Genomic DNA, 24,111 nt, shown 5'->3' on the forward strand with positions numbered 1-24,111 from the left:
GTCCATACAGGCTAATCAAGGACAATACGTTCTGCTTTATCTAGTTTCTTTAAAGGACGTCTCATCTTAACAAAAATCTAGTCTAAGCAGGAAGTGTCCTCCCTGACTAGCCTGCACATGCTTATCAGGGATGACACTTTTGGCACATGCATTAATTGCAATTTTCCATAATGTGCCCCTTTTTTTGAAGTACCTAATCATTAATTTACTGCAGGGCCATCACACTAGGTCCGCAGCCCTTAGGAGGGGGAATTTTCGCGGCGTTTCCCTTTTTGGGGGATTTTTTTACTTACTCTCTCATTATTTCATTTGTACATGTTTGCACTATATTCATTGCATTTTTCATAATTTAGTATGTTTGAAAAGATTTAATTGAAATAGAATTGAGATATAATAATCATGAGACACATCTTTCTATTAAAAAAAAAAAAAAAAAAATTTTTTTTTTTTTTTTTTTTAAGGGGAATTTTTGCCCCCAAAAGGGGAAAAAAGTATACTTTTCAGGTGGGGGACTGCTGCCGAAATTCGGCGGCAGATTTGATAGATTGAGGGCCCTGTACTGAAATCATCTTAGTGACATCTAATTGTTTTCTACCTAGTTTGTTCAAATTATGCCCCTGGGGACAAATTTGACCCTGCCCTGGGGGTCACAAAAATGAACATATGCTTAAATAAGGCCTATTTTGTGTAAACTTTACAAATCTTCTTGTTCATAATTAAAGAGCCTAGGGCTACTAAATTTGGTGTGTAGTTAGATCTCATAGTCATCTACCTAATTTGTTCAAATTATTCCAATGAGCTCAAATTTGACCTTGCCCCGAGGGTCACAAAACTGAACATATGACGTTTACCAGGGGAGATTACTGCGGCCGTGTGTCTGTGACCAACAACAACAACAACATCTTGTAAACATGAGTTAAAACCCTGTCATTTAGTGCCATTTTAGATCAGATGGTGACTGCTTACAAAGGAATTGAAGGAAGAAAAAGTTTTATGAATGTTTTTCTTATAAACTGAAAAAAGTCGGGTTTTATTTAAATATGTCGAAAGTGAACATATATCTGGATAAAAATATTTCGGATGACATGTTAATTTCATGTCTTTTTTGTAGTGTTTAAACCAGTATAATAATATCTTATTGATTTTTAAAACACAACTTCCATGAACATAATTATTTAAAGAAAAGTCAATATATGATACTGCATGGTTAACTCAAACTTTGTATCCAAGAGAAGGTGTTGGAATTAATGAAGTGCAATGTTCTGAACTATCGTATATGCTGCTTTTTAATAACTAATGATTCATTGTTTCATTTGTGAATCGTGACTCATGAATTGTGGATATGATTGTCAATTGCTCAACGATCCATAGATCCATATATTTCTGACAATTTATAATTTTCTTAAAATAAGTTATGAATTGATCTTAGAAGTCAAATGTATTACTTAATTATATACATTTATAAATATAAAGAAATACTCTTTAGATTATCATAATATTCTCAGGCCTTTTGGTCTTAGGGATGTGTGGGTTGGTAATTATATTTTGAGATTATTCTTTACAAAGAAAGATGCTACTATTGTATTTGTTATAAATGTGTGAAAGGCTCTTAGAAGGAACCAGAGATTATTAACCCTTTACCAAACACTAACAGGATTTTACGGGTTTGTAGCTGACAACTTTATAAATAATTGTGATAAAAGGAGAAATTGCTCAAGATGAGCAATTTATCCTTTTATCACAATTATTTCTACCCTACATGATCATTTCCCTCATATTCCATTACAATTTAATTGTCGTCTGCAACCTCTTTCAAATTGAGAAAGTCCAAAATGTGTCGTTTGGTAAACGGTTAAGGCATTTTGATTCCTATGGGTCTTGTGAAGCTGTTTCAAATCAAATGCCTAGATTTGATCTTCAGCATCTAAAAATATGTGAAATAGAAAGAACGACAATATCTTTTGGCGAGATAAATGTACCTACGTTATAAGCAAAGGACCTGTGCACCAATTCCCGGACTTTTTAGTCTGTTTAGTTAACACGGTAGTAACTTTTTCCATATATAAAAATGCTCACCCTTCCAACATTAAGCGCCCAGTGGGACAAGGGATAGAAAGAGAAAGTCACATGCTTTTTAGTAACTTTTTCCATATATAAAAAAGCTCACCCTTCCAACTTTTAAGCACCCAGTGGAACGAGGGATAGAAAGAGAAAGTCACATGCTTGAGTACATTTCAACCCATGCGCATTGCACGTTTTTTTCGCATAAAAAAAACAGTGGAGCGATACAGGGCCATTATGGCCCTCTTGTTTAATTAAATGCAAAATAAAAAATATAGAAATTTCCTAATGCAGTTCTATTGGATGAACCATATTAAATATATTACTGAAACATTTATTCTCAAATTCAAAGCTTTTGTAAGCAAAAAATAAAATACACAACAGTTTCCCAATTTTAGTCAACATGACATGATTTTCTATAAAGCAAATGGCCCTGACCTCATTCCTAATATTGTTGGGGAAAAACTCTGGTTTATTTAAGTTCTACATTTTTTATTTACATAAATCATCTCAAAACTGCTTGACTACCATCATTGCCTGCACCTCCAACTGTACATAGGAAATAAAACCGGTTAAGCAGATGTATGTAATCTATAAATTGACTAGACCGACTTAAAAACAAAGTGATGTTCATACTGTCAAGGTACAAGGAAAAAACTAAAAAATTGCCTTTGAATGGAATCAAGGTTACAAAAGATTTACTTAATTTGCATGGGAGATAAAACACCTGAATATGAGTCTATCTCAGCAAAAATGGGTCTTAAGGAATTATGAAAAGTGTTGTCCCACATGCTAATCAGTTAAGACACTTTCCACTTTTGTGGTGTTTTTTGTTTAAAGGAAGTCTCTTCTTAGCCCAAATCCAGTTTAGCAGAAAAGTTTTCTCCCTGATTTGCCTGTGTGGACTGCACAGGCTAATCAGGGTTGACACTACGCACATGCATTAAACCCTTTCTTCGCAGATTAAATCTCATATGCAATAAGATGTTAAACTATGGATGTATTAATGTACTGTTACTTCTCAGGCTCGAAAGACACGCCGTGAAACCTGGTGTCCAGGAAAGGCCAAGCGTGAATTGGAAGGTAGTTATCTTGAATTATTTTATCGCTGTCATTGTTAACCCTTTCCCACTCAGAAGCAAGGTAAAAATGGCTATGTGCAAACAGCATAAAACCAGCCTGTGAGTAACTCGCAGTTTGTTCAGGTTTTATGCTGTTTGCAGCTCATCAGTATCTTATCCTGGGAAATGAAACCTTTAAAACTTGGATCTAGTAAGAAAGGTTTTTAATTAAATTTTACTTTCTTAGGGACTACGAATGCATCAATATATGTTTCTAAGCGATAAAAAGTTAAGCTCCATTGAGTCTATGATCTTCATGTAAAAATGTTAAGTTAGACTGAAGAAGATTCTCCTGGTATGAACCTAGATGTTTATTTTCAAAACTGCAAAATAAGTCAAAAGTTCTGTTGAAAAAAAAAATGCACCATATAGCAGGGAGGGGGCTGTCCCATAGCTTATCTGGCAAAAACAAAATACCAAAGCATCTGCATAAGTATAAGTTTTCAGGAATTACTGGATGAGTGTTTTTGCCCAGAGAATTTTATTTAAGAGTGGTATCTGGTCGGCCTTGTCAACTTACTCTCCAGTATCCAATGCAAGGCTTGTTTCTATCTGAAATTAAACTTTCAGTCACTAGTGCTTTCATTTTATTGGATGCATTATCTTGGAAATAAACGTTTTTGGAATTTGATGTATCTTACATACTCCAGTCTTTAACCCTTTCCAACTCAAAAGCAAAGTGAAAATGGCTATGTACAAACAGCATAAAACCAGAACAGCATATGAGTAACTGGCAGTCTGTCCAGGTTTTATCCTGTTTGCTGCAGTATCTAAGGGTTGGAAATGAAGCCTTTAAATCTTGAATCTTGTATAAAAAAAAGGCCTTTAATTTAAATAAACTTTCTAAGTGACTACAAATAGGTGAAAATACGTATCTATGTGTGAAAAGGGTTAATAGCTGAATAGCTTGAGATTTTGTATGTGAGTAGCAGAATTAGCTGGGGATTGCATCTGGAGCCAGTTGAAACAAGGTCCAAGTAAATAACTACACCTCCAAAACATAGTTTGGTGACTTAGCCACCTTTATTGTACATTAATTGAGCGTTCATCTGGGAAAACTTGGCTTTATGCATGTGTTTGATGTGTCTTCCCAGATAAGACTGTGTAGTCCACACTGGCTAATCAGGGCGAAACTTTCTGTCTCATCTGGATTTTCATTAATTATAGAACTTCCATATACAAGTAATTACAGAAAAAGCAGAAAGTATTGTTCCAGATAAGCCTGTGCAGACTGTACAGGCTAATGTGGAATGACAGTACGCACATGCATAAAGTCCAGTTTACCTAGAGAAGGGTCAATCAAAGACCGCTGTTTTAACAAAGTTTAAACGTCTTGTTCACAGGCATGTCCGATATATCATCGCTGAGGCTGATGAAAAAGCCCCGTATTGCACCCCTGCCCAACTCCCTGCAAGAGACAGTGTTTGAGGAGGAGGAGTCATTCCAGCTACTGGAAAATATCAGCATGCCGAGCCAGTCCCCGCCCTTCCCTGGGCGACAAAACTCCGGCACCAATATGGCTGACGTGACCATCGAGACCAACCCCTCCACCATGGAGCTTTTTAAATTGTGAGTGCCTGGGAAGGGCGTATTTTATGCCCCTTCATTATGAGGGGATGGTGGGGGTATGGATTAGCCCGCATGTCAATTTGGGTGCCTCCATATATTAGTTTGGATATTTTTTGCACAACCAGAATGTTAAACCTTTGTTGCCTGTTACTCCAAACAAACAAAAATTGCTGCTAGAGGTTTAAAATTTTAGAGACAAATTAACCAGCTTGAAACTTTTGCATCTCAATTTTTAAACAGGTTTTTATGACATTAATGGTGTTTTCAGACAAAAGCAGAATTTATGTTCTTTCTTCACTTGTTATCAGGCATCATTAGCAGGGTAGGTATCCCACATGACAATTTTGCTAAAAAGGGGTTTCTGAAAATGGTGCAGCCCGCCGCTTCAGGTGAGTTTTCTTGGTATTTTATTGTATAATACTTAATAAAATACAGAATGCTATGTATAAGAGCCGTGCCATATGAAAAACACATGATCGGCGACACCTTATGTTGCTGATTAATGCCCATCTTGCTCAGAAAATGAAACCGTGTGTCTGAGTCACAGAAAATATTGCCGATAAACAGGGGTCACAGAGCATTATTTTTTCAAAATACATGTATTTATGGTTGATCAAGACAGACTCATGGCTGTTGCACAATAACACATCGACAAATATGACTAGCCAAAATATTCTCCAGAAGAAATTCATGATGTATGAATTGTTTTATTGCTCCGATCCGAAAATGATAAGTAATGGGTCATGCAGATAAACTTGCTAAGATGGGGTCACATTTTGACCAACATATATTAGCAATGTCATGACGCGTTTAAAAAAACTAATGGATACCTCTTTGGTCGCACTGACTTGATTATCATTCCTTTTCTCTTCTAAGACTGTCCAGACTGTGCTGGAAGAGGCAAATAGCTGCCCAGTAACATAGCCTTCATTCCTAAAGCATGCTTATCGTGGTTCTATCTGGTAAACTGTACTTGTCCAACTAGTAAAGATAATGCCATCATAATACAGCAACGTTGTATTGTGGTTTATCCCTTAACATGACGGATAAGGCGCGACACCGTTTGCTATATAGAATCAACTTAAACATATTCTATATAGCACTTGAATAAACTTTTGGTCTTGGAACATAGAAACTCTTCCAAGATAGCGTTTCAGTAAACATCAACTAGAAAACCATTCACAATATACATTTTACCATAGAACAAAGCAAAACTTTTCGAAATAGCAATTCAATTGACATCTGACCATTTACCATTTTTCAAGCAAAACTATGGAGGTCGTATTTTCTATTTAACTTTGGCCACTTTGTCGCTGTTCAGTTAAAAGTTTGTTTCTCATTCATTGAAATCAAGAAGATACGACGTTTTGCTGAACAACGACAATATACAAAACAAGAACATTGGCGATACACTATTAGACAAGAAATCTCTTTAAATTCTCACATTTGTATAAATTAATTGAGCAGGCGCCACAAAATAGCGATACGATACCTTAACAGAAAAGCAACTCAAATCGAGGTTACAGAACAGTGTGTAAACACAAACACAAGATGAAAGTGCAATAGAAAGAAATTCACTTGATTTCCGAAGATGTATGACGTAATCTTTGCGAACACTTGTGAAAATACATATGACAAATAGAGTTAGGCAAAATGATCACACATGTATCTGAATATACAGTCAATCTTGTGCTTGCGACCACTTGATTTAAGCGACTTTTGTTCATGCGACCACTTTAAACCCAGCACAAGCGTTTTAACTATTTTCATATTGTATTAAGCGACTTTCGTCTTACGCGACCAGCGACCGCTGATTTTAGTGTATTTTGATGCCCGAGTCTTGAATTAAGCGATCGCTTTAAGGTAAAAGTGGTTAATCTGTTGACCGTTCAGGGATAAATCAGTGTTGATTGTTTATCTAAGCTGACTGGGTATCAATTTTTGGTGTACAGTGAGGTATTGCCAACAGTCTACGTGTTAAAGAGTTTACTATCTGGGACGTTAAGTGACAAATTTAATCGCTGATTTTATTGCAGAAACAATGCGCCGACGTGACAAACATTTTCACAGTGTTCTTATAAAATAAAATAATAATCGGTAACATGTAGCGAAATCTGTTCATTAAAAAATGTAATTGTTTTTATGCTAATTAGTTTGTGTTAGCAAATTTTCCAATCAGGCGTGTTAATTTAGTTTTCAATATAGGTGTTTAATTTATTTCCCTATGTACCACAATCGAGTCAGATATATATAAGCTTACATGCAGAAATTAAAATGTCACAACGGAAAGTATTAACGTTAAATGAGAAAATTCGGGTATTGGAAGTGTCAAAGAGTAAAAGTGCACGTAAATTTAATCGCGAATGAGTTTGGAGTCGGAAAAACCCATTCTCTGTGCAAACCATTTACATTGTATTTAGAATTAGAGAGAACAACTACAACTTATTTTAAGTAAAAAATTGTTTTATTCATTTTATTAGCTCATCTATTTTTTGAAAAAAAATTATGAGCTATTGTCATCACCTTGGCGTCGGCGTTGGCGTCGGCGTCCGGTTAAGTTTTGCATTTAGGTCCACTTTTCTCAGAAAGTATCAATGCTATTGCATTCAAACTTGGTACACTTACTAACTATCATGAGGGGACTGGGCAGGCAAAGTTAGATAACTCTGGCGTGCATTTTGACAGAATTATGTGCCCTTTTTATACTTAAAAAATTGAAAATTTTGGTTAAGTTTTGCGTTTAGTTCCACTTTTCTCAGTAAGTATCAATGCTATTGCATTCAAACTTGGTACACTTACTTACTATCATGAGGGGACTGGGCAGGCAAAGTTAGATAACTCTGGCATGCATTTTGACAGAATTATGTGCCCTTTTTATACTTAGAAAATTGACAATTTTGGTTAAGTTTTGTGTTTAGGTCCATTTTATTCCTAAAGCATCAAAGCTATTGCTTTCATACTTGCAACACTAACTATCATAAGGGGACTGTGCAGGCAAAGTAATGTAACTCTGACTGGCATTTTGACAGAATTATGTGCCCTTTTTATACTTAGAAAGTTGAAAATTTGATTAAGTTTTGTGTTTAGGTCCACTTTATTCCTACAGTATCAAAGCTATTGCTTTCATACTTGCAAGATTTATGAACTATCATAAGGGGACTGTGCAGGCAAAGTTATGTAACTCTGACTGGCATTTGGACGGAATTATGGGCCCTTTATACTTAGAAAATTGAAAATTTGGTTAAGATTTGTGTTTTGGTCCACTTTACCCCTAAAGTATCATAGATATTGCTTTCATACTTGGAACACTCACAAACTATCATAAGGGTACAGTAAAAGGACAAGTTGCATAACTCTGGTTGTCATTGTTACGGAATTATGGCCCTTTTTTGACTTAGTAACTTTTAATATATGGTTAAATTTTGTGTTTCGATCCACTCGAAGTATCAAGGCTATTGCTTTCAAACTTCAAATACTTACATGCTATCATGAGGTTACTGTACCTGGCAACTTGAATTTTACTTTGACCTTTGAATGGCCTTGACTCTCAAGGTCAAATTATAAAATTTTGCTAAAATTGCCATAACTTCTTTATTTATGATTAGATTTGATTGATACTTTGATGAAACTACTCTTACCTGACATACCACAATAGACTTCACCCAAACCATCCCCCCTGCCCACCCCCCCCCTCCCCCCCTCCCCCCCCCCCTTATTTTTTTTTATTTATTTTTTTTTAAGATCATCTCACAAATGACCACCACACCCTCAAACTATACCCCCACCCCACCCCCCACCCCAATTTTTTTTTTGATTTTTTTTTTTTTTTTTTTAAGATCATCTCACAAATTATCACCACACCCTCACACTATACCCCCCCCCCCCCATTATTTTTTTAAACGGTTATGTTTGAAATACCGTCCAACCATCGCACCCAAACCCCCCCCCCCCCCCCCCCCCCCCGATTTTTTCTTTTTTTTTTTTTTTTTTTTTTTTTTTCGCTTTTTTGGAAGATAATGTAATAAATGTCCACAACCCCACACTATACACCCCTCTTCACTCCACTCCTCCCTCCTTTGTTATTGAAAATGAGAGTCCCTTCACCTTTAAAAAGAAAATAGATGAGCGGTCTGCACCCGCAAGGCGGTGCTCTTGTTTATATTTAGATTCATTTGATTACAAAAGCAGAAATCGCTGTGTCAAAATGAGATAATCCGATATCTAGATTTAAAATCAAAGGTCCGCATTCATCACAAATGGCCTTTTTTTATTTAAAGACCATTTTATTAAGAGACCTCTTTTGGTTGCTCCCTTTAGTGGTCTCTAAATACAAGATTGACTGTACGTTATACTGTATTTGTTTCTCTGCTTTGGATCTAGGTGTCGATATGTTCAAGTAGGATGATTAAATGTATATCATGTCTTTTCCCCTTCGAATTGGAGCTTAATCATGCAATCTTCAACTAGGCTGTAGACCCTAGCGAGAGCAACTGCTCTGCTTATCTTAGGGGTTGATAGCATTTCATGTACCTGACTGACGAAAACTCTTAATTATGCTTAAAAAAGAGTGTGTGTTTTCCAAATAAATAGAACTAGTTAGATCTAATTACATCAGTGTACCGAGTCTCAATTTAAAATCCTCGATAGTGTGAGAAATCATTTTAAGTGCAAAACTGACTATTATTGCGATTGACTAAATGTATTAAAAGTTGCTATCAATGCTAGATTACTATAAAATACATGTCACTGAATTCAAAAAAGGGAAAAAAATGCCATTGTTATGTACTTATGACATTGTTATTGTACAATTCAAATATCTCAGAAAATGACGAAAACACAGCTTCATCAAGCATAATATTATACATGTTCTAGTGAAGAAGAGTTTGTGTGTAGCTGTTTATCAAATTTTCGTATCACTTTCTTTCCCCACCTCCTCTTCTGTCAGGGGCATATTTGAGACAGTGAGCAATGGCCTGGCATATATTCTGCTCCGTATTTGGTAACGGAGAACTCTCGCTGAAAAACAATATAATAATCGTTAATATTCAAATGAATTAAATGTACCTGATTGTGTAAACATGTACATCAATAAAAGACAATATGATATCAAGTGTTTCTACCCATGTTCATTGACTGGTGCATATGAACAAGAGATATAGAAATCCGCATCAGCAGCGTGTCGCTGGGTAGTGTTTCATGTTCATTCAAAATCAAGATTAATAAACATCCATCCATTGCTTTTATCATTGTAATTTGTAACATCTCTTTTCACATCGTGCAAATGGACTTTGTTTTTGCCAGAAAATGACAAATAACCGAATTTAATATGGCTACATTAAACATTTCTACTCCCTGCAAATGGAAAGTGCTTTAAGTTTCTACGATCTTCTGAAGTATTGAGCCAACTGTATATAATAGAACGACAAAGACCGAGCGCTGCTTATTTAGGTGGGTGGGGAACAAAAACAAGGCTTGAGAATTGATCGACGTGCAGTTAAAGTTTAAACATTTCAAGCTTTTCATGCAAGCACAAATCAATCTAATTAACGTATTACCTGTTACTTATTTGAAGTAGTACAACTTTGCTGTAAAATGTTGTACGGGTAACGGTAGGTGTGAAAGGGAGTCATTTTGCACTTTGTAATTGGCAGATGTTATTCAGTAATATGTGCCACGACTTGTTAAGACGCTAATTTACATTTGAGACACTAATTGACACATGAGAACGTGAAGATATGCAATTGCATTTTGTGTGTATAAATATAGAACGTTCGACAGTGGTGTACCTCAACAACTGTATCCCTGTCTCCCATGCGAAATTCAAATTTACTGGTAATGCCCATGCTTTCCCCGAGGAAAAATCACGATGTACACTAATTCTTATTTTCTCACGTTTTTCACGAAATGCACGTGGACTGTTAATCTTTTGCTAGAAAATTACAAAATTGTCAGAAAAGTATAGTGCTATGCAACCCATGCTCCTTATCATTATGACGCTTCCAATTTTGAATGCTTAATTTAGCTTTCCAATGCCCCGGATTATTGGATTGTGCAATAGAAAATGGCTGCCATTTTCGGTCCGATTTGGTGGTTTTATTGTCTTTAAATATTTTTTTCTCCATTTTTGCATTTAAAAAACAGCCTGCGCGCTAAACACGTGAGCGCGCTATACGTGGAAACCTACGGTATTTGCTTAAATCGTGAAGAGCTGTATTTGAAAATGTATGGCAAAAATGTCGTCGCCTGTTTGAAATCCCACACGTTTGTGCTTGCGCGAGCAAACATATTCTCAAAATAGATTCTAAGATCTGTAACTTTGTGCACGTTCGATGATAATCGGTAGATGAATAACCTTCCATAACTTTGAAATAGCACCAATGATTTAAGTAATTTTTCGTTTTATACCAGTTTTATTTATAATTGATTATGAATATACAGTATCTGCAAATACCGACTGAAAAACCATTCTGACAGCTTTTTACGACGTCTAAGTTACCTCGCGACGAGAATCCAATGGTAAACTGACGTCTAGCCGACGTCATGTGTTTGCTGGGAGGGCATATTTCAAATTTCCTGTCACAGACAATCACTAAAACTTAAAGTATGAGTTAGAGTTTGGAGTCTTTAGCATTATTTTTAGACTGAACAATATAAGTGAATATATCCCTGACTTTAGATGAGAATTGGTACAGATGTTTTAATGAATATGGCATCTTGAATATATATGTGTGTGTGCACTTCAAATAATTGTGGATCACTCAGTTGATTCATTTTATTCAATATAACATACGTCCTCTCCTTGAGGTATAATCGGGTATTAAGTTAAAGTTGTATTTGATGAATCCTAGATATTACATAATTAAATATATTATATTTTCATAAAGTGATGGGGAAAAAATAATACAACGAATTCCAGCTTACAGAGAAATATGTGTACGTGGTGGGCTCTTCCTGCATGACAGTTTGTTTAATAGTTGATTGATACTGTAGCAAATTTTTCTCCTAAAACATATGACCCCATCTTAGCAAGTTTGTCCGCGTGACCCATTACTTATCATTTTCGGATCGGAGCGATAAAACACTTCATACATCATGAATTTCTTCTGGAGAATATTTTGGCTAGTCATAGTCGATGTGTTATTGTGCAACAGCCATGAGTCTGTCTTGATCAACCATAAATACATGTATTTTGAAAAAATAATGCTCTGTGACCCCTGTTTATCGGCAATATTTTCTGTGACTCAGACACACGGTTTCATTTTCTGAGCAAGATGGGCATTAATCAGCAACATAAGGTGTCGCTGATCATGTGCTTTTCATATGGCACGGCTCTTATACATAGCATTCTGTATTTCATTAAGTATTATACAATAAAATACCAAGAAAACTCACCTGAAGCGACGGGCTGCGCGATTTTCCAGAACCCCTTTTTAGCAAAATTGTCACGTGGGATACCTACCCTGATTGGCTCAAAATACATTTTTTCCAAAGTTCAGAATGTTGTTAAGTTTTTCCCCAAAAATGAAGAAACTACAGGCCTGAATACAATCAGCAAACAATAAATCTGTACACAGTTTAACAAATTAAACCACAAACACTAATTCAATTAATTCATGAATTTACATTATTTTAAGTTTCACAATCAGCAGTACCACTGCAGGTGTAATTTCCTCAATTTGATTTTTATGCCTCCGGTAGGGTGGCATATAGCAGTTGAACTGTCCGTCAGTCTGTGTGTCTGTCCGAAAACTTTAACATTGGCCGTAACTGTTGCAATATTGAAGTTAGCAACTTGATATTTGGCATATAACAAGGCCAACAAAATGCTACAAAACCAAACAATTATTTTACGAGTTGTCTGCATGATATTACTGCAGGTATTGACTGCCTACGACTGCTGTCTCTCATTCATAGTGTGCGCTCTCATTGGCCAATATTGACTTTTTAACATAATGACCCTCTGCCTTTAAGTTGCATAAAGAGATACATGTTATTGACAAACAATCCTAAATCGGCTCCCAAAATTTTTGGGTGAAGTGGATATTTCTTTGATCTTTAAAAAATTCTCATGGATATTGAGCGCGCGAATTTTCTCACACATGCTGGAAATGTGCACAATCTTTGGAAAAATAGTGCGAATTGTGCAATTGAATGGACACCTTCCACTACCTCTGCTCTGGATTTTCACTTCAAAGAGACTTCCGATTAACTGAAAATTCCATAAACTTGGATAGTGCTGTCCCTGATTAGCCTGTGCAGACTGCACAGGGCAAGGTGGGACAACCGCTTACAGACGTGCATTAAGCCCCATTTTCACATGTGTTTCAGACAGGACAAGTACGAGGAGCTCCTTGATGAGTACGCCAAGAAGGAGAAGGACATGGAAGACATGAAGGAGTTCCATGAGTTAGAGAGGCAGTGCAATATTGAGGAGATGGACAAGATGAAAAAGGTCAGGGCTGCACGGCTTACCATGTATTGTGTAACGTTTTTATTTTAAAAGCTTTAAGAGAATCCAAGGGCATTCTCATGCTTCTATTCCTTCTTAAAGCTCGTTTTTATCCCCCCCCCCCCCCTTGAGAAAATGGAGATGATTACAAAAATCGGGTCAGTTTCTTACTATGCTTAGTCTTATAATTTTCTGTGCAAAATAGGCAAACGTTTTATTCATTTATAAAACTCTGAGTTTCTCTTACTTTACTTAAGTTATGCTTTTTGTAGGATCTTCATACGAAGGAATGCATGCTGTCTGGGCTGCCTTGGCTTGAAGAAGAGCTTATGAAAACTCAGATGGAGCGTAACAAGCTGCGAGAGAACTTGGAGCAGCTCAATCGACAGCTGAACTCAGCAAACGATGGGTCAGGATTTACCATGAAAGCAAAACAACTTGATGATTCAGAGGCTAAGTGTGCTAACCTGAATTCTGAACTTGAAATTCAAAGGTCGAAGTATGAGTTTCACATAGAAAAACTGAAGAGGCAAGTGGAGGAATACATGATGCTATTAGAAGAGAAAGGCGTAACTCAGGATGTTCTTAAGAATAGAATATCAGTGGATTATTCTGAATCTGAACTGCAAGTTTCAAAGAATACAGAGGATGAGGTCATTGAACAGGTTAAGAATAGTCATGAAGAAGAGGTGACAGATTTAAGGAATGAAATTGATTTGCTAATGATTAGCCTTGAAAAAGAGAAACATGTGGGACTAGAGCTGCAGAAACGTTTTGATGAGGAGTTTCAGCAGCAGAAAATGAACTACCAGAAAGATCTTGGAGAGCTCAAAGAAGAAATTGAAATTTATCAGCAGCTTCTATCTGAAGAGAAAGCTAAAACAGAAAAAAATCAGACTGCGGATTCTAATTTAGAGTATGAAAAAATAGAAGTTATTGAGCTCAAAAGTTATCATGAAGAAGTATTGGCAAAGTACAGGGAAGAAATTGAAATGTATCGGCAACTTCTATCAGAAGAGAAAGCCAAAACGGAATCGAATCTGATTGCTGAATCTAATTTAGAGTTAGAAGCTAAAGAAGTTACTGAGCTTAAAAATAAACATGATGAAGAGTTGGCAATTTACAGAGAAGAAATTGATGCACTGAAAACTAAATGTGAAGATTACAGAATGCATTTGGAAAATGTTGATGGTAAGAAGATTGAAACCTCTGACATGTACACACAGAATACTGTTCATGAAATGAAATTAAAGCATGAGGAAGAATTGGCAAAGTATAGAGAAGAAAAAAGTGCTTTGAAACTCGAATATGAAGCATATGGACTGCAATTAGAGAAAGAGGCCAAAGAAAAACTTGATTCTCTTAGAGCTTGCACACAAGATGAGTTAAATGAAATTCAGTCAAAATATGATACTCTGGTAATAGAGTTGGCTCAGTACAAAGAAGAAATTTGTGTTTTGAAGAAAGAAATTGAAGATTACAGAACACAGCTTAAACAAGTAGATCATGAGAAAATTGACACTCGAAATTCCTTTGCTTATGATGACTTTAATGAAATTAAGTCTAGGTATGAAATTGAGATTGCGAATTACAGGGAAGAAATAAGTGTTTTGAAGAAAGAAGTTGAAGATTACAGAACACAGCTTGAAAAAGTGGATAATGAGAAAATTGACACTCAAAATTCCTTATCTCATGATCAGTTAAATGAAATTAAGTCTAGGTATGACATTGAGGTGGCTAATTACAAGGAAGAAATCAATGATTTGAAGCAAGAAGTTGAAGACTACAGGACACAACTGGAAATGATTAATAGTGAAAAACTTGAGACTTCAAAAACCTTCACACAAGAAGAGTTAAATGAAATCCAGTTGAAATATGAGATCCAAATTCAAGACTTGAAAGCAAACCTTGAGTGCCATGTAGCATCTAAATCTGAGGCTAAAAAAGATCGGCATGTAAGTTTTAACTTAGATTCGGAGATCGATGAACAGAAAAAAGTTATAAAACAGTTAACAAAAGAAAGAGATATGTATGTCAATTTAGTTGAAGAGCTTACTGAGAAGCAAGGCAGCGATAAACAGAATATATTAGAAATAGCTAGCCTAAAGAAGCAGCTTGAGTATAAAAATAAAGACAAACCCAAAAATGAATCGAAAGGTGAAAAAAGACTGGCAGAATTGATGTCTGAATTTGATGAAATGAAGGCCAATTATGAAAATGAGATTGAACTTCTTAAAGGTCAGGTGAAAGAGGAAAAAATAAATGATGACAATACCAGACAACAGGTTGAGGAGTTAAAATTACAGCTCAAAGAATTGAAAGTTGGATATGAGTTAGAGCTTGAACGACTGAAGGCAGAAATTGATTGTTCTAAGATGTCTTCAAAAAATAATGAAGAGCCAGCTGAATTGGGCTCACTTCAGCATGAGATGCTACACTCAGAGCTTGATGATATTAAAGAAAAGTATGAAATGGAAGTAGGTGACCTTAAAGAACAGTTGGCAAGTGCTTTGAAAGGTGGAGAGAAGGAAGAAAATATGCAAGATAGTTTAGAAATGGAAATGCTGAAGTCTGAATTGTATGAACTTAAGGAGAGATATATTCAAGAGACTGCTGATTTGAAGGCTGAACTTGAGCTTATACAGTCTTCCAATGTGGCAGCAGCTGACATTCAAGCTGAATTGATTGTTTTGAAGGACAATTACATGAGAGAAACTGAAGATAGGAAGCACCAGATTGACAGCAATCCGTCTGCAACTTACAATGGTAAAGTGAACATTCAGGTGCAAATGCTGACAGCAGAATTGGAGGAAATGAAAAAAGAACATGCTGAAGAATTGATAAAGGTTGACAAGAAATATCAAGAGGAAATTGAATCATTAAGACAAAAGATTGAAAATCAGAGATCCTCAAAATCTGAAACTCACAATGAAAACAGTAACATTGAAGTAGAAATGTTGCAAGCACAATTGGTAGAAATGCAGGAGAAACACAAAAATGAGATTATTGAACTCAAGAAGGGTCTGGAAGAAATGTATCAAGAAAAATGTGAAGAATTAAGAAGAGAAATGCAATTTAGTGCAGAAATCAAACCAGAAAACATTGAAAATGTTAATGATGGTAAGAACATTCAATCCAAAGAGTTGCAATCAGAACTCAAAGAAATGAAAGAAAAGTATGATAATGTTATGGGAGAGCTGAGGAGACAGTTGGAAGATAGAGCTGAACACAGCCTTATGGAAGATTATATGGAGGAGAGCATCAGTAAGTTTGGTATGGCGGAAACAATTGGTCTTGAACATGACAGGAGTTTGATTTCTCCTTTCATAGCTGATTACCTCCATTTCAATGTCTTGCTAATTTGACAAATAGTTACTAAATATTTAGGTTCAACACACAAATAAATGAGTGAACCCTGTAAGAAGGGTAGAGTATTTCTCTTCCTGGAGGTGGCTTTTCCTTCACAGCCCTGAAAATCAATCTTGCACTGACTTTTGCGATTGAAAAATGAATCAAAGAATGGTTGAAAGCTTAAATTAGTTTCCAAACTGTACGCGATTTTTGACAATGCTACGAAGCAGCTCGTCTAAGTTATCATACCATGAAAAAATTCTTCACAATGGCGACCTTTGTAAAAGACCGAGCCAGTCCGATTGAGGTAGGTCGATTTTTCTAATCGGCATACCTCGCTGATTATCTTTGATAAATGTAATGGAAGCTCAGCTATATATAGGACAGCATATTCTGGGAAAAAGATTTAATAATAGTTTGAAAACGTAATTTTAAATCAGTTATATTCAATCCATTATATGTTTATAGAGCAATGAAACAACTATGCATTTCACTGTATTGTATTTGACATTTGTCGTGATTCTGTAAATAAATTGCGAATGAAAACGTGTATAATGAACGTTTAACACGATCATGAGTTTAAAGAAAACGAATTATTTCGAACCTGACATTTGTAAACGTTAAAGCGGGTATGGTATATAAACAGCATAATAGCCGCGCGACATACATCTTGTGCGTGCTCTCTCATTTTGCATATTTAATAAACTTTTCCAAAAAAAATTAAAGAGTCACATCAGGGCACACACTATGTTTGATAATTCATTTGTTTGTTGGATATTGTTTTCTGTTTTGAACACATATTAGGTCATATTGTGGAGATTTAGTTAACCTTACCATGTGTTCATGGGCGAACTCACGTATTCAAGTCGTATTCGACTATGTGCTCATACCTACTTTTGGGAATCATCATGAAATTATTGCGATACTTAACAAACAAACATGCCTAAGCTTATTGAATTAGAGAAAAAAACATAATCAAAAGAGAAAAATTATATGTTAATGCACATGGGCATGTGAAATCACGTCCGTACACATAACATCATTAACTTAGCAAAGGAAACAACGAAATATAAAGTTTGGTATGATATACATGTGAAATTAAAGAGCATGGTGTAATTAAAGAGCATGTCAAGATTGAATATATCTGCTACATAACTTAATGTTATAACCCACAAACTTTTTACTGTAACATAACTTTTTTTAAGATAAGTGTTACAGAAAATACACGTCGAAAATCTTTTTAAAGATATTTCTTGTTATATTTGATCGAGAATGTAACCCGCCTCCCAGTTTCGTTGAATGGGTCAAGGTCCCTACGGGTACCACATCTCCGTACCCCCTAAAAAAAATTCGTAACCAATTTATTTTTCGTACCCAAATTTTTTTTCCTGCAAAATTTTTTTTTCGTAATCAAATTTGTTTTTCGTACCCAAATTTTTTTGGCATATTTTTTTTACCCAAAATTTTTCGTTCCCATTTTTTTTTGTAGCCAAAATTTTCGTACCCACATACACAATTATGATGATGTAGATAAACTTAAATTGATGCTTTTATATCCATCCTCTTCAAAAGCATCGTGACACCAGTACTGTCAGTACTTTGATTATCAATTGAAGCATACCTCACTGAGTCTACTTTTTTGGTCTCATGAAAAGCATGTATCGTGTACAAACAAAACAAAAAGCAAATACATGTATAGGAAACAGTCAAATCTAAAATTAATGCTAATGGAATTCATAAGTGCCAGTTCAATGTTGTTGTGCTGTATATTAAGAAAGTATGGCATTTGAAATAAAAGGGCATTTATAATAGTTTTTGTGTCTGTGTACCAGTCTGTGAAATTCACCCATCGCCTAATCGCCAATGCGATGACATCTCGGCTCTGGCGATAGAAAAATTGAATGTAGATCGCCTGAATTGCGATGAAAAAATCTGAGAAAATAAACCAATTATTAATCATTTTACGCATATGTGTAAATTCTTATAGTGACACCGCTTGATTACTTCCCTTAGTTTTCTATCATTAGTGATCTTCCTTAGATGTTATAGAGTGTTAAGTCCGGCTCGCGTATTTAAAATGTTGTAATACTTTTGGTAAACTGAACTTGCATTCTACGCCGATAAATGAAATAATAGTGCGAGGGTTTTTAAAAATGAAATGAAATGGTTGAATATGTGTTACATGTATTAATAGCTTTGAAATTACGAAATAACCATAACAGTGTTTATCATTCATATGCTTAAGATCGATACCCGTGAGCACCAGCTTTGTATATATACTGGTAACTACTTGCTGCCAAAAATAATAAAAATTATACTTAAATTGTTCTGCTAAGGTCAACAATCATAATGTTTGGTGATATTGATGATGATGAAAACTTGAAAATAATGAAAAAAACATAGCAAAATATTGTAAAGAACTCTCAGATGTGATGGAATAAAAGTCTGAAACCTGAAGTACTGATTTGTTTACAATCTTGCCCCCAATTGCAATCTATATATAATGACTGCTGTCGTCCTTTCATGATAATGTCACTTTAAATTAATTCAATTATGTTCTGGCTATGAAAAATTTCCTCTGGCTATGACATTTTCAAAGTTTCATAGCCACATGGCTATGAAGACAAAAAACAGAATTTCGCAGACTGGTGTACTGTTCCAACATAACTTTTTTGTTTTGATATTGAGTGATGGAAGAATGGTTTGGACTGTATTATTACCAATTCTAAGGATCTGTGATAAAGAAAAAGTCATTGATGATAATGGTCTTTTGATTGTAAAAGTTCAGAATGTAAACATACATGTGTTGCAATTTTTTTAATAACTTCATATAATAATGTAGGATACAACACCAGTCAACACTATCATGAGTCTGTATGTTGGCCAAGTATGCCAGTTTTAGATATGAACCTTGTTCTGAGAAAACTGGATTAATTCATGGATTATTGCAAAGTAGAGACTTTCTTTAAACAAAAATTGCATTAAAGTGGAATGGTCCCTGATCAATCTGGGACAATACTTTGCACACATGAATTTAATCCAGTTATCCCAGAATATGACTCATTGATTGACAACATATTTTGCACCTTACAGGGCAATAATGGTGACTAACAGAAAATAGAGTTGCTACGTGTCTGTTTTGCAGGCAGTAACCTGGACCAGTCTATTCTGGAGCTCAAAGAAAGGAACAAGCAACTGGCAACCAGTCAGTTTGAAGACAGGGAAGCATGTCGCAAGGTATGCACTTTGTTTCACAAGTTTTCTTTATCTTGGTTATTTAAAATACTCCTCATTTAAGCAGTTCTTTTTGCTGTTAAGTCCAAGCTTTACTTCTGACCCAATGCAGGCATTTCCCCAGGATTTTGGTCAAGCACAGCGGCACGACATGGCGAAATGGGGGTTGATTCAAAAGGGGGCCCATTAAGCTTTCTTTTTTTTTCTTTACATTTTCTTAATCACAAAACACAATACTTAGAAGCTATTTAACCACTTTTTTCTACATGTTCCTATATAAAATACACACTAATTTGGAGCTATGAAAGCATTAAAATTTATTTTATTGTTTATTTATTTTTCCTCAATTTATTATATTAAAGTCATATTATATATTATAAAATAACTAAGTCCACTGCCTCAATGTCTGGTCCTTCAATGCTGACCATCACCAGAGCATTGAGGACAGCAGACTTCGGGCGAGCAGAATTTTCTATGTTTTCCCCCTTTCATTGTGCTTAAGCCTACTCGCAGTCTGAAATACAAACAAAATGTAAAATTATTCTGAAATAAGAATGTTTAATCTCATTGACTTTACACTAAGAGATGCTTAAGCAAAAAATCAATTTTCGTTTGTTATTACGTATATTATTGACAGTCTAGTCAAGTACCCAAGGAGCAGTACCGACTTCTGAACGCACTGATCTGCACATGTGAAGAATACACAAAGAGCACAATAAACCTACAAAAGGGTGGATTATTTTTTCAAACAACTGTTTTATTATAAAGTCTTGTATATGTTTATAAAGTTATATTAAGATATGCTTTTGTATTTAAATGTTATCATCTGTAGTGTCTTATATTTTATTCAACACACTATTTGTCTGATTTTAATAATTATTCGCGTGCGATTTCATTTTGCGTTGATTTCACTACATACTTATAAAAAGTTTAGTTAAGTAAAGATGTTCTTACCTCCTTTAACTTCTGTTACCCATGGACAACATTGGACAATATTGCTGCCACTGACTAGCTGTTTGAGACTTTTGGTTCGTGGGTTGGAGGTCTCAGGATCACTTAAACGTCCTTGACACTTTCACTTTAACTTATTTTACTCTCTGACAGCGACGATAATTAGTAGTACTGACAAAGAAATATGCAATTGCAGATTTCCCAGACACAGGGACTGGTCGTATATTCGATCGTATCATTATTTTGTGCATCAAAACTAAAGAAAACTTTGTTGCAGATATTTAGCGTTTTCCGAAAATATTGAATAAGCTATTTGATGTGAATGCGTGTTATGTTGGTGCTGTTAATTTAGTCGCGTTTGAGAAAATAGTGTGAACATTGTAACTTTGCAGGAGAAATCAAGTGAGACGTTTGACTTCAATTAATTGTAAATATAACTTAAATGACGCTGAAACGTATACCGTGTTTTACTAAAATAATATGATTAACGTGACATGAATCTTCTTAATCACGCTTTGTTTTGTTATACTGCACGTAATAATAAAACACATGTTATGTTCTGTTATTCAAGTACGCAATTAACAACGTTGACTGTTTATTTTGTGAATTGTCGTATGCAATTAAAATGGAAAAGCAACAAAATCGAGCATACCTTTAATTGCTCTTACGTCACGTGTACCGGTAATAATCGATCATTAAGACCATTAATAGGGGATACACACCATAATTGACCCCTATAAACAACCCATAAATCGTGCTCGCGTCTTATCAAATCTATTATTATGAACATAAAACTTCTAAGAATTGGTCGATGCCAGAATGCAGACAACATTCGGATCAGAGCTTGAAATGGCTTGTAAACTTTTCAAGCATCGCGACGTCATTATCTGAAAAACAAGCGCCGCGGCGTAATGGATTTTGAAGTCCAGGCACAGCGGGCCCGCTGTGCTTAAACCGTCTGGGGAAATGCCTGCAATGTTGGTATCTGCAAAATGCTTTGCTTAAATTAAACATGCAGCACACGAATATCCCTGTTTCTACTACAGGTATTCTATAAGAACTTCACACGTTTCTTGAGGGTCATTGTGTGAGATCACTGAACAAATTCCATGACTGACCTGCCATTTAGCAGAATTATGCCCCTTTTTATGTCCCCCACCACTATAGTGGAGGACATATTGTTTTTGCCCTGTCTGTTGGTTGGTTGGTTTGTTTGGTCAAACTTAAACATTTTGCAATAACTTTTGCAATATTGAAGATAGCAACTTGATATTTGGCATGCATGTGTATCTCATGGAGCTGCACATTTTGAGTGGTGAAAGGTCAAATATATAGCTTCAAAGTGGCGCAAAAGGGGACATAGTGTTTCTGACAAACACATATCTTGTTGTATTTGAAAAAGTGGGTTAAAGAAAGAAGCAACATCTTCATATCACTGTTTCTGCTATAGGTATACAATTGAAACTTCACACACGAGTTTAGGGTAAATGTGTGAGGTCACTGAACAAGTTCTATTACAACATTTTGCATAAAGGATAATAAGGATTTCTGTTGATTTTATTGATTGCTTACAATTTACTTTTTTTAATTTTTAGCAAATTGTCCTATACGATAGTGCAATGGATGAAATGCAGACAGAGTTATCTACCATGAAGAGTCAGCTGGAGATTCTGTGCAAGAACCTGAAGGCTCAACAGACTGCAAACAGTCAACTGAAGGAAGACAACCTCAAACTCATCAATGTAAGAGATCAGTACGAACATGTAAGTGGATGGCTTGATTAAACTATTTGTTTATTTTAAAGTTTTGGTGCTTGTAAAGGTTTCCTCCAATGTTTCTTATGGCACAGACAAGAATAGCTTTTGTGTTTATACACAAAGTCTGGTAAGAGTTTGGAGAAGAAATGTTCTCAGGTGGAGGCGAAAATAAAAGTGATAATTTTGATGATTTGCCTTTGTCTGTCTGTCCCTCCACACGCCTCATTTTTTAGTACCATGCGTAACTGAAAAAGAACTAATGCTATAGGAATGCAAATATATAAACCAGCATGTGAACTTTTGCACCTGCATTTTTTTTGTTCAGATATTTTTAACAAAAGAGTTTTTCAAAAAATAACTTTTGCAACTTATATCCAGCCGAAATAAATTAATTGCTGCTTGATAGCTGATTGCTTGCAAATATGTTAACTAGCATGGAACTTGGTCACCTCCATTTTTAAGTTTGTATATTTCTGACTTATCCATGTGATGGCTTCTTCACCAACATTAAGTCACATAAAAGAAAACTCCCTTAAGATTCATGGGAGGGATAAAATTCATTAAAACTTTGATTTGGTTTTTCTTCATTCAATGTGGTACAATATGGTCAAACTATATATCATTTTAAAGGTAAAGACGGATAGAATAACATAACACATTTTTGACATTCAATATTTTTTTGCTCTATTCATATTTTTGTTTAAAACCAATACATTTTTACACTAATTTACAAAATCTCAATCTAAAGTTAGGAAGGATATGCACTACCGTAAGTTGAATAAATACAAAGCTATATACATATACAAGGTCAAGTTAGGAACATGTCACAGAAAAATTAAAATAATTGTCAGAAAACAACAAATGAGTTATAATTCAACTGCATTTTTTGGATAATTTTCCTAAGCAAAGTTCTAAAAATAACTATACTGAACTATTTTTTAAAAATCTAGGTATGGTGGATAATAAGAGTCACCATTCTATTTCCAGGGCTTAACAGTTTTGCTATAACCGAATGGACAATTTTAAACCATCTCAAATTGAAATAAGTTGCAGACGACATATAAAATTGTAACTAAATATAAAGAAATAGGTTTGGCTGGGTAGAAATCATTGTGATAAAAGGAGATATTGCTCATCAATAACAAGATTTTATGAGTTTTGTGCAGACGACTCTAGAAATCATAGTTGTACATAGAAATACTCAGCAAGGTATCATGGTTTTTTCTTTCTTCCTTCCTGAACAACTACTGTGCTTGTACCGTTTTGAATAATGTGTTCCTTTTGGCAAACCGAATCTTTTTATACATTTGTATATATTGATTCCTTCTACCCATTTTGAAAGCGTGGCACTCGCTGTGCTCCGAAGAAAAAACGTGCATTACTAATCGGTCGAAATCACGTGAAGTAGTAAGAAAACCTGGTATGTGTATACACATACCTGAAAAAACACATCAGTATTTTGACAGTTGGGTCGCGACTAGTAAAACAACTGTTAACATTAATCAGGAAGAGATCGCGCTTAATAACAGAAATGATCACACAGAGATATAATCACTTACCCCATTTCAAATATTTTCCAGCTGAAAATTTTCCCCCACACGTCTTTTTTTAGTGTATT

General features: G+C 35.2%; 1 protein-coding gene across 4 annotated transcripts in view; it reads left to right on the forward strand.

Moving 5' to 3' along the window:
* LOC127843213 (centromere-associated protein E-like) overlaps positions 1 to 24,111 on the forward strand; it is a 91,885-nt gene that overhangs the window by 35,223 nt on the left and 32,551 nt on the right. For 3 of the 4 annotated variants that reach the window (XR_008032137.1, XR_008032138.1, XM_052373071.1), the window contains exons 13-18: positions 3,087 to 3,144; positions 4,526 to 4,751; positions 13,080 to 13,203; positions 13,473 to 16,464; positions 19,697 to 19,788; positions 22,332 to 22,499. Coding sequence is in view for 2 of the 4 variants with exons in the window: in XM_052373071.1 (XP_052229031.1) it covers positions 3,087 to 3,144; positions 4,526 to 4,751; positions 13,080 to 13,203; positions 13,473 to 16,464; positions 19,697 to 19,788; positions 22,332 to 22,499 (3,660 nt within the window). In the remaining 2 variants the exon portion in view is untranslated. The remainder of the gene's footprint in view (positions 1 to 3,086; positions 3,145 to 4,525; positions 4,752 to 13,079; positions 13,204 to 13,472; positions 16,465 to 19,696; positions 19,789 to 22,331; positions 22,500 to 24,111) is intronic. The other variant, XM_052373072.1, reaches the window with a different exon arrangement.

This window comes from Dreissena polymorpha, chromosome 8 (assembly GCF_020536995.1).
Source record: "Dreissena polymorpha isolate Duluth1 chromosome 8, UMN_Dpol_1.0, whole genome shotgun sequence".
Lineage (NCBI taxonomy): Eukaryota > Metazoa > Mollusca > Bivalvia > Myida > Dreissenidae > Dreissena > Dreissena polymorpha.